This window comes from Hypomesus nipponensis, chromosome 15 (assembly GCF_054491055.1).
Source record: "Hypomesus nipponensis isolate SF chromosome 15, ASM5449105v1, whole genome shotgun sequence".
Lineage (NCBI taxonomy): Eukaryota > Metazoa > Chordata > Actinopteri > Osmeriformes > Osmeridae > Hypomesus > Hypomesus nipponensis.
Window position 1 is genome coordinate 19,329,610 of NC_140375.1, and position 12,127 is coordinate 19,341,736.

Below are 12,127 nucleotides of genomic sequence, written 5' to 3' on the forward strand. Positions count from 1 at the left end.
AGCCCTGTGTGTCCTGTCAGAGGGGTGCAGCAACCCTGTGTGTCCTGTCAGAGGGGTGCAGCAACCCTGTGTGTCTTGTCAGAGGGGTGCACCTCTGTGTCTCTTTCACTTCCCAGACACCTCCCTTGTCTCAGCCAGTAATCCTCCTCACTGTGAACTGATGACAACTAATCCCAGCCAATACTACAGTCTGACAAGCCTCATTCACACACAGGCACAAAGCTTTTAATCTTTTCCCAAGTTAGTCCCCCCAAAATTTCGGAGTGAAAAGATATAAAAGGAAGAATGAAATAGAGAAAGTTTGCTCTGGTGATCGTGACAGAACTTGATTTGACTTCCCTCTCCCCCGACTCCAGCTGATCAGGGAGATGCAGGAGTGTTTCAGCTGATCAGGGAGATGCAGGAGTGTTTCAGATGCTGAGGGCCTCTAGGGGTGAGGGCCCCTGGGGGTCAGGGCCCCTGGGGGTCAGGGCCTCTAGGGGTGAGGGCCCCTGGGGGTCAGGGCCCCTGGGGGTCAGGGCCCCTGGGGGTCAGGGCCCCTGGGGGTGCTGTCCAGTCCAGTCCTGTGTGAGAGCTCTTCCTGTCTTCACTGCAAGATGTTAGATTAGCTTGCCACTGTGTACGAGTGTTTGCCTTCAATATTAGGTCACCCACTTCCCTGAATACATTTACTATATAATTTAGATTAGCCAGCTAGATTATCTGGAACTAAAGTTAAATGCATCATGCATTTCAATGAATAGCAGTTCAGAGAGCAGTTTCCAGTCTGCTGTGTGGTGCTCTGCAGCTGGAGGTGTAGTGGCTGTGTGATGGATGTGGTGCTCTGCAGCTGGAGGTGTAGTGGCTGTGTGATGGATGTGGTGCTCTGCAGCTGGAGGTGTAGTGGCTGTGTGATGGATGTGGTGCTCTGCAGCTGGAGGTGTAGTGGCTGTGTGATGGATGTGGTGCTCTGCAGCTGGAGGTGTAGTGGCTGGAAGATACTGGAGCCTCTGTAGCCGGGCTGTGTTTAGTAGCGTTTCATACAGACCTTCAGAGCGTAGTCCTGACCTGCCTGGTCTCTCTGCACCCCAGAGGCAAGGTCAGCTATGGCACGGTCTGGGGGCAGGAGCCCTGGGGGAAAGGGCCCTGGGTGAAGGGGACCTGGGGGCAGGGGCCCTGGGGGCAGGGGACCTGGGGGCAGGGGACCTGGGGGCAAGGGCCCTGGGGGAAAGGGCCCTGGGTGAAGGGAACCTGGGGGCAGGGGCCCTGGGGGAAAGGGCCCTGGGGGCAGGGGACCTGGGGGCAGGGGCCCTGGGTGAAGGGGACCTGGGGGCAGGGGCCCTGGGGGCAGGGGCCCTGGGGGCAGGGGCCCTGGGTGAAGGGGACCTGGGGGCAGGAGCCCTGGGGGCAGGAGCCCTGGGGGAAAGGGCCCTGGGTGAAGGGGACCTGGGGGCAGGGGACCTGGGGGCAGGGGACCTGGGTGAAGGGGACCTGGGGGCAGGGGCCCTGGGTGAAGGGGCCCTGGGGGAAGGGAGACCCAGAGTCTGGGTCTGGGTTAACAGCCCCAGGGGGTAAACAAGTTTATACTGAGTGTGGTTGACCAAAACTTCTCTTGTGGTTCCAGCTACCTCCCCCCTGCCCTGGACCCTGAGAGCACAGAGAGCATGTGTAATGTTTCGGTTGGTCAGATCTGGAATTGATTATGTCGTGCCAGTGGTTAAATATTCTAGCTCATTGATTAAGTATTCTCGCTGTAGTCCAGGTCCAGAGTTGGTTGTCTATGAGGGTTTTTCCTGAAAGTCTTTGAAGTGATTCAGATGGTGTTTTGACAACAGCAGTTTCTTCATGTGTCAAAACACCTCTTTGTACTCAGGCTTTAAACTAATGTGTCATCACAGAAACACTTTCATGAAGGAAGTTTCAGGTCTTTGAATAAATGTCTTTGAAAGTCACATTCTTCAACTTGTTTAGACGTCTGCCCTTTCACTCACATATTGCACATCCTTCTAGCCAGAGCATGGGTAGATCCTCTGTCTCCTCTCTCCCTCTCTTTTTCTCTCCCCCTCTCTCTCCACCTCTCCTTCTCTGCCTATTTCTCTGTGTGTATCTACTGAACACTCCTCTCTCTCGGTATCTACTGAACACTCCTCTCTCTCTTTGTCTGTCTCCCCTAATTCCATCAAAGGAGACTACCATCCACCTGCGCCCCTGTTCTCGTCAACACACACACACACACACACACACACACACACACGGCACTCCTAATCTGTCGATCATCATTCGATCCCAGTCAGATAAACCTGATGTGATCCTGTCATCTTTGGAAGCCCCTGTTGTAAAGTCCCTGGTTCACAGCGGGCCAGGCTACAGCCTTTCAGAGCATTACAGCCTTAGACACTGAATGAATGCTTCAGATATTCGTACGAGTCGTCGGGGTCGAGTGCGAGTCGGCATCATAAAAGTGTATACCTGTGAGTTGTGATCATTTAGGGGCTGTTGCACCATGAGGTCATCGCTCTGGGGGGGAGAGAGGGGGAGGAGGAGTGGGGAAGGAGCCGGGTTAGGGTGGAGGGGGCACTTTCCCATGCCAGTTCACCTGGCTTCATCTCTCTGAGAGACGGTCCTCCACGTACTGGGCTGCCTGCTGTGCCTGCTCCTGACAGACAGACAGGATGCTCCTGACAGACAGGATGCTCCTGACAGACAGGATGCTCCTGACAGACAGGATGCTCCTGACAGACAGACAGGATGCTCCTGACAGACAGACAGGATGCTCCTGACAGACAGGATGCTCCTGACAGACAGGATGCTCCTGACAGACAGACAGGATGCTCCTGACAGACAGACAGGATGCTCCTGACAGACAGACAGGATGCTCCTGACAGACAGGATGCTCCTGACAGACAGGATGCTCCTGACAGACAGACAGGATGCTCCTGACAGACAGACAGGATGCTCCTGACAGACAGGATGCTCCTGACAGACAGGATGCTCCTGACAGACAGGATGCTCCTGACAGACAGACAGGATGCTCCTGACAGACAGGATGCTCCTGACAGACAGACAGGATGCTCCTGACAGACAGGATGCTCCTGACAGACAGACAGGATGCTCCTGACAGACAGGATGCTCCTGACAGACAGACAGGATGCTCCTGACAGACAGGATGCTCCTGACAGACAGACAGGATGCTCCTGACAGACAGGATGCTCCTGACAGACAGACAGGATGCTCCTGACAGACAGGATGTTCCTGACAGACAGGATGTTCCTGACAGACAGACAGGATGCTCCTGACAGACAGGATGTTCCTGACAGACAGACAGGATGCTCCTGACAGACAGACAGGATGCTCCTGACAGACAGGATGTTCCTGACAGACAGACAGGATGCTCCTGACAGACAGGATGTTCCTGACAGACAGACAGGATGCTCCTGACAGACAGACAGGATGTTCCTGACAGACAGGATGTTCCTGACAGACAGGATGCTCCTGACAGACAGACAGGATGCTCCTGACAGACAGGATGCTCCTGACAGACAGACAGGATGCTCCTGACAGACAGGATGCTCCTGACAGACAGACAGGATGCTCCTGACAGACAGGATGTTCCTGACAGACAGGATGCTCCTGACAGACAGGATGCTCCTGACAGACAGGATGCTCCTGACAGACAGGATGCTCCTGACAGACAGGATGCTCCTGACAGACAGGATGTTCCTGACAGACAGGATGTTCCTGACAGACAGGATGTTCCTGACAGACAGACAGGATGCTCCTGACAGACAGGATGCTCCTGACAGACAGGATGTTCCTGACAGACAGACAGGATGCTCCTGACAGACAGGATGTTCCTGACAGACAGACAGGATGCTCCTGACAGACAGACAGACAGACAGACAGGATGTTCCTGACAGACAGGATGTTCCTGACAGACAGGATGTTCCTGACAGACAGGATGCTCCTGACAGACAGACAGGATGTTCCTGACAGACAGACAGGATGCTCCTGACAGACAGACAGACAGGATGTTCCTGACAGACAGACAGGATGTTCCTGACAGACAGACAGGATGTTCCTGACAGACAGACAGGATGTTCCTGACAGACAGACAGGATGCTCCTGACAGACAGACAGGATGCTCCTGACAAACAGACAGACAGGATGTTCCTGACAGACAGACAGGATGCTCCTGACAGACAGACAGGATGTTCCTGACAGACAGGATGCTCCTGACAGACAGACAGGATGCTCCTGACAGACAGACAGGATGTTCCTGACAGACAGGATGCTCCTGACAGACAGACAGGATGCTCCTGACAGACAGGATGCTCCTGACAGACAGACAGGATGCTCCTGACAGACAGGATGCTCCTGACAGACAGGATGCTCCTGACAGACAGGATGCTCCTGACAGACAGGATGTTCCTGACAGACAGACAGGATGCTCCTGACAGACAGGATGTTCCTGACAGACAGGATGTTCCTGACAGACAGACAGGATGCTCCTGACAGACAGACAGACAGACAGACAGGATGTTCCTGACAGACAGGATGTTCCTGACAGACAGGATGCTCCTGACAGACAGACAGGATGTTCCTGACAGACAGACAGGATGCTCCTGACAGACAGACAGACAGGATGTTCCTGACAGACAGACAGGATGTTCCTGACAGACAGACAGGATGTTCCTGACAGACAGACAGGATGTTCCTGACAGACAGACAGGATGCTCCTGACAGACAGACAGGATGCTCCTGACAAACAGACAGACAGGATGTTCCTGACAGACAGACAGGATGCTCCTGACAGACAGACAGGATGTTCCTGACAGACAGGATGTTCCTGACAGACAGACAGGATGCTCCTGACAGACAGACAGGATGCTCCTGACAGACAGACAGGATGTTCCTGACAGACAGGATGCTCCTGACAGACAGACAGGATGTTTCTGACAGACAGGATGTTTCTGACAGACAGGATGTTCCTGACAGACAGGATGTTCCTGACAGACAGACAGGATGCTCCTGACAGACAGACAGACAGGATGTTCCAGACAGACAGGATGCTCCTGACAGACAGGATGTTCCTGACAGACAGACAGGATGTTCCTGACAGACAGACAGGATGTTCCTGACAGACAGACAGGATGCTCCTGACAGACAGACAGGATGCTCCTGACAAACAGACAGACAGGATGTTCCTGACAGACAGACAGGATGCTCCTGACAGACAGACAGGATGTTCCTGACAGACAGGATGTTCCTGACAGACAGACAGGATGCTCCTGACAGACAGACAGGATGCTCCTGACAGACAGACAGGATGTTCCTGACAGACAGGATGCTCCTGACAGACAGACAGGATGTTTCTGACAGACAGGATGTTTCTGACAGACAGGATGTTCCTGACAGACAGGATGTTCCTGACAGACAGACAGGATGCTCCTGACAGACAGACAGGATGCTCCTGACAGACAGACAGGATGCTCCTGACAGACAGACAGGATGCTCCTGACAGACAGGATGCTCCTGACAGACAGGATGCTCCTGACAGACAGACAGGATGCTCCTGACAGACAGGATGCTCCTGACAGACAGGATGCTCCTGACAGACAGGATGCTCCTGACAGACAGACAGGATGCTCCTGACAGACAGGATGCTCCTGACAGACAGACAGGATGCTCCTGACAGACAGGATGCTCCTGACAGACAGACAGGATGCTCCTGACAGACAGGATGCTCCTGACAGACAGACAGGATGCTCCTGACAGACAGGATGCTCCTGACAGACAGACAGGATGCTCCTGACAGACAGGATGCTCCTGACAGACAGACAGGATGCTCCTGACAGACAGGATGTTCCTGACAGACAGGATGTTCCTGACAGACAGACAGGATGCTCCTGACAGACAGGATGTTCCTGACAGACAGACAGGATGCTCCTGACAGACAGACAGGATGCTCCTGACAGACAGGATGTTCCTGACAGACAGACAGGATGCTCCTGACAGACAGGATGTTCCTGACAGACAGACAGGATGCTCCTGACAGACAGACAGGATGTTCCTGACAGACAGGATGTTCCTGACAGACAGGATGCTCCTGACAGACAGACAGGATGCTCCTGACAGACAGGATGCTCCTGACAGACAGACAGGATGCTCCTGACAGACAGGATGCTCCTGACAGACAGACAGGATGCTCCTGACAGACAGGATGTTCCTGACAGACAGGATGCTCCTGACAGACAGGATGCTCCTGACAGACAGGATGCTCCTGACAGACAGGATGCTCCTGACAGACAGGATGTTCCTGACAGACAGGATGTTCCTGACAGACAGGATGTTCCTGACAGACAGACAGGATGCTCCTGACAGACAGGATGCTCCTGACAGACAGGATGTTCCTGACAGACAGACAGGATGCTCCTGACAGACAGGATGTTCCTGACAGACAGACAGGATGCTCCTGACAGACAGACAGACAGACAGACAGGATGTTCCTGACAGACAGGATGTTCCTGACAGACAGGATGTTCCTGACAGACAGGATGCTCCTGACAGACAGACAGGATGTTCCTGACAGACAGACAGGATGCTCCTGACAGACAGACAGACAGGATGTTCCTGACAGACAGACAGGATGTTCCTGACAGACAGACAGGATGTTCCTGACAGACAGACAGGATGTTCCTGACAGACAGACAGGATGCTCCTGACAGACAGACAGGATGCTCCTGACAAACAGACAGACAGGATGTTCCTGACAGACAGACAGGATGCTCCTGACAGACAGACAGGATGTTCCTGACAGACAGGATGCTCCTGACAGACAGACAGGATGCTCCTGACAGACAGACAGGATGTTCCTGACAGACAGGATGCTCCTGACAGACAGACAGGATGCTCCTGACAGACAGGATGCTCCTGACAGACAGACAGGATGCTCCTGACAGACAGGATGCTCCTGACAGACAGGATGCTCCTGACAGACAGGATGCTCCTGACAGACAGGATGTTCCTGACAGACAGACAGGATGCTCCTGACAGACAGGATGTTCCTGACAGACAGGATGTTCCTGACAGACAGACAGGATGCTCCTGACAGACAGACAGACAGACAGACAGGATGTTCCTGACAGACAGGATGTTCCTGACAGACAGGATGCTCCTGACAGACAGACAGGATGTTCCTGACAGACAGACAGGATGCTCCTGACAGACAGACAGACAGGATGTTCCTGACAGACAGACAGGATGTTCCTGACAGACAGACAGGATGTTCCTGACAGACAGACAGGATGCTCCTGACAGACAGACAGGATGCTCCTGACAAACAGACAGACAGGATGTTCCTGACAGACAGACAGGATGCTCCTGACAGACAGACAGGATGTTCCTGACAGACAGGATGTTCCTGACAGACAGACAGGATGCTCCTGACAGACAGACAGGATGCTCCTGACAGACAGACAGGATGTTCCTGACAGACAGGATGCTCCTGACAGACAGACAGGATGTTTCTGACAGACAGGATGTTTCTGACAGACAGGATGTTCCTGACAGACAGGATGTTCCTGACAGACAGACAGGATGCTCCTGACAGACAGACAGACAGGATGTTCCAGACAGACAGGATGCTCCTGACAGACAGGATGTTCCTGACAGACAGACAGGATGTTCCTGACAGACAGACAGGATGTTCCTGACAGACAGACAGGATGTTCCTGACAGACAGACAGGATGCTCCTGACAGACAGACAGGATGCTCCTGACAAACAGACAGACAGGATGTTCCTGACAGACAGACAGGATGCTCCTGACAAACAGACAGACAGGATGTTCCTGACAGACAGACAGGATGCTCCTGACAGACAGACAGGATGCTCCTGACAGACAGACAGGATGTTCCTGACAGACAGGATGCTACTGACAGACAGACAGGATGTTTCTGACAGACAGGATGTTTCTGACAGACAGGATGTTCCTGACAGACAGGATGTTCCTGACAGACAGACAGGATGCTCCTGACAGACAGACAGGATGTTCCAGACAGACAGGATGCTCCTGACAGACAGGATGTTCCTGACAGACAGACAGGATGCTGTGGTGGCGAGCAGCTCGCCTGGAAAGATGGTCACATTAAGAGGCCAGCTGAGACTGTCTGAGGCAGAGACGGAGACTGAGGAAAGTCTTGTTCATGTTGACATAGCACACATGCAAACATATCTGCTTAAACTACTTACACACACACACTGTTCCCCTTTTCCTCTTCATTATGAGAGGATTTGGTGGTCAATCTCCAGGGTTGGTGACCTTTCAGTAGCAGTGTGTGTCCTTCTGTTTGTGTGAGTGTTTGTGAAAGTGTGTGTGTGTATTTGTGTTACAGTGTGTGTGTGTGTGTGTGTTGGTTCCACCTGGCATCCCCAGCCTCTTCTCTCCTGTTGCTCTCCCACGCTGAGGAGATTCCTCCTCACAAGCTTGGTGTTGCGCAAAATGTAAGAAAATAGTCTTACAAACGGCATAAGATACACACCCATGAAAGACATGAAGAATATAAAATAACATTAAAACCCCAAAAGGAATCAATAAAAGAAGTTGGAGCAGGTGTGCGTTGTGGAAGTAATAGGTAGTGACAGTGTCTCTGGGAGCAGAGTCTATCCTAAAGCAGGAGAGCAGGCAGACGCTTCTCCCTAATTCAAACAAGACGACGCCAGGAGGACAGTGCAGGTGATACCATCCAGCCCCAGCTGGGAGAACTGACAGGACTGGCCTCAGGAACACCAACAGGGGGCGCAGGAGGAGAGGAAACACCAGGGAAGTGTCTGGGGCTGTCTGTTAAACATGGATGTTGCAGTGAGAATGAGTGAGTTGTAGTGAGCTCTCCTACTGCCCAACAGCTGTGAGCAGCTGAAAGGAGAGGTGGAGGGTGTGAAGGGTCTTAGTGATGGAGTGTGTTCCTCTCTGCTGCAGGACTGGGAAGGGCACCAGGGATTCTGGAAAGGTTTTGCTCTGTGAAGAACTTGTACTTGGAGGTCTGATTGGATGACTGACCCATAGACTGCTGTTGAAATGCCCTGTCTGACATTAAAACCTTTCAGTTTATACTCTGTTCTGCCCTGTCTGCATCTGGCTCAATGCAAGGGGGGTCAGATGCCTGAGCGGTTAGGGAGTCGGGCTATTAATCAGAAGGTTGTTGGTTCGATAGGGTTATAGGTTTGGGAAAGGCACTTCACCTACTTGCCTCGGGGAGAATGTCCCTGTACTTACTATAAGGCGCTCTGGATAAGAGCGTCTGCTAAATGACAAAATTATAAACATCCCCTGTCTGCATCCTGTCTATCTGCCTGTCTGCATCCTGTCTATCTGCATCCTGCCTGTCCGTGGGTCAGTTTACTCAGAGAGCAGTAAAAGAGAAAGCTGAATGGGTTCGTTAGCACTCTTAGGAGTTACAACATCATAAAAACAGCCACAACAGAAGATATAGAGGAGCTCCAGCAGTGTCTGGCTGGCTGCTGTCTCCTTCCAGGCTAGCTTGGCTGCTGTCTCCTTCCAGGCTAGCTTGGCTGCTGTCTCCTTCCAGGCTAGCTTGGCTGCTGTCTCCTTCCAGGCTAGCTTGGCTGCTGTCTCCTTCCAGGCTAGCTTGGCTGCTGTCTCCTTCCAGGCTAGCTTGGCTGCTGTCTCCTTCCAGGCTAGCTTGGCTGCTGTCTCCTTCCAGGCTAGCTTGGCTGCTGTCTCCTTCCAGGCTAGCTTGGCTGCTGTCTCCTTCCAGGCTAGCTTGGCTGCTGTCTCCTTCCAGGCTAGCTTGGCTGCTGTCTCCTTCCAGGCTAGCTAGGCGATGGGAACATACTTAGGAATTAACCTCAGAATGTATACTGTATGTTGTTAAGAGTGCAGCATTGGGTATTGGTTTATGAACTCCTCTGTAGTTACCCCAGCAGGTGTCATGTGTTGGTTAAACCCTGGGGTCATGGTCAGCCCTAAGCCTTGTAGAGACCAGGAGGTCTGAGGTGAGGCGACCCCGCAGGGTTGGACAGGTGTCTCCATGGCGACAGTCCCAGCAATCAGAACTGCTCAGTGGGAGATGGCTAATATAGCCCTGGGCCTGAACACACACACACACACACACATATGGATGTAGATAGACAGACTTACAATAAGAACACTCTTAACAAAACGCTTCTTTCAGCTGCCCTGTCGTACCTGCCTATCAGGAAGCTGCCCTGTCGTACCTGCCTATCAGGAAGCTGCCTTCTAGTACGAGCCTATCAGGAAGCTGCCCTCTAGGACCTGCCAATCAGGAAGCTACCCTATAGTACCAGCCTATCCGGGGACGTTTTGATCCTGGTTCGTCTTGTTAACGGTCAGGAAGTCTTCATTGGGTCGGTTCTTTTGCGTTCCTCTTGAAACTACCCTTCTCTTCTTTCACTTAGTTGGAAACAAGGCAAGCGGCGTAGCGGGGCGAGCGAGGCTGTATCGCTCCGTCTTCATCAGCAGAGAATCCATTTCCCATCAGCAGCTCACTGGTGTGTGAGAGCCTGGCTGACTCCAGATGGGACCTACATAAGAGCAGGGCAGGGAGGGGTGAGGAGGGGACAGCCTCTGTCATGGACCAGGCATCTGTCTGGACTGAAGGAGTGGGGCTTCTCGTCTTGTTGGGCTCTTGGTTGGTTCCTGGGTGTGAAAACATAGAAGGAGGGTAGTGGGAAATATGGGTTGAGGTCTTTCACAAAAATATAACTTGACAAAGTTAAGGACACATGAGACCTGCAGTAGTGTATCAGAGCTTATCCACTTATCACTGAATTCCAGAGATAGGACGTAACAAAGTACCAATACTTTGTTACAAAGTACCAATACTTTGTTACTGTTACTTTGTTTAGTTTTAATCTGTATTTGGTGGCATGATCAAAATTATTTCTTGTCATTGCGTACCTTTTTTAATTTCACGTACAACAAACATAAGCTATTCTATGAAGCTACCATGGGGCAAGGCGGAACGCAACAATAAACATTTTTGGGTTCCTTTCGGGGGAAAAAAGTTTAGAAAGGTTCTTAAGGTTTCTTAAATTTGAAAACATATATTTTGAAAAATAGGTTAAAAAAAAAAAAAGTTTCCAAAGCTTGTAAAAAAGTAAAAAAAATTGGTTTTATTGTTTTTATATATTTTCTTTTTTGTAAGGTTGAAAATGTATTTTGGTAAAAAGTTTCCCCAAAAAAGAGGACTATACTCTAATGTTCTCTATTGTGCTCTGCTCTGTTGAGGCTTCTCTGTTCTCCTGTCCTCCTCTTTCCTCTCCTTTCACTGTGTGTGGGGAAAAAAGTATGTTATGGTTGAGACAGAGGGATTTAGCGATGTCGACATGACTGAGAATAGAGACATTCCTGATCACCCATGGCTATATGTGAGGGAGACGTTCGAAATTGTTGGTATCAGAAAGGATTCCTGGCACTATTGACACTTAAACAGGTAGTAGTAATGGCTACTTTTTTATTTAAGTATATGTCAGAGCCCATACTTCTTTACTTAAACTTGAGTATCTGTACTTCTACTTGAGTGTAGGGTTTGTGTACCTTTACCATCTCTGATAGCTGCAAATCAGGTCATTAGTACTGTAATGTGTTTATACCGTTGCTGTTTCCCAGATTTACTGTTCTCAGTTAATGCTCCAAGGAGGGATAAGTGGGTAGTTGATCCATTTGTCAATATTGTCATCTTAATAAAGCATTGGAAGCTGGTCCCGTTAATGGGGTGTGTGAGAGATTGTTCAGATTTATGATGCGTCATTGTGTACTTGAGACAGATAGGAGGAAAAACATGCTCACTTATGGGGAAGTAAGAACTGCAGCCATTAAGACACTGTTGGATATTTCAGACCAACCTAACTCTGTGTGAAGCAGACTAAAGAAAGGTTATGATAATCTTACATGGAGGGATGCATCTCCTTTGATGTCACAAATAAAGGCCTCCCTATTTCACTTTTCTCTCTCTCCTGTTCTCTCTCTTCCTCCTCTGCATGGCTGCTGCCCTCTTGGGGTTCATCACTCCCACAGGTAAGTTGGTTTGAATTATCTAATATTGGGTCATCTTAAGAATTTTATATCAAATGGAAACGTATGCACACAACCTTCAGCTGCAAGAACA

The 12,127-nt window shown here is 50.9% G+C and overlaps 1 protein-coding gene across 5 annotated transcripts in view; it reads left to right on the forward strand.

The window, feature by feature from the left end:
- slc36a4 (solute carrier family 36 member 4) overlaps positions 1–12,127 on the forward strand; it is a 69,599-nt gene that overhangs the window by 33,305 nt on the left and 24,167 nt on the right. Inside the window, exon 12 of one of the 5 annotated variants that reach the window (XM_084673827.1) lies at positions 10,416–10,555. The exons of the other annotated variants lie outside the window; for them this stretch is intronic. Coding sequence (XP_084529953.1) covers positions 10,416–10,516 — 101 coding nt within the window. The 3' untranslated portion in view covers positions 10,517–10,555. Of the gene's footprint in view, positions 1–10,415; positions 10,556–12,127 lie in introns of those variants that run through there. 5 annotated transcript variants of the gene reach the window in all.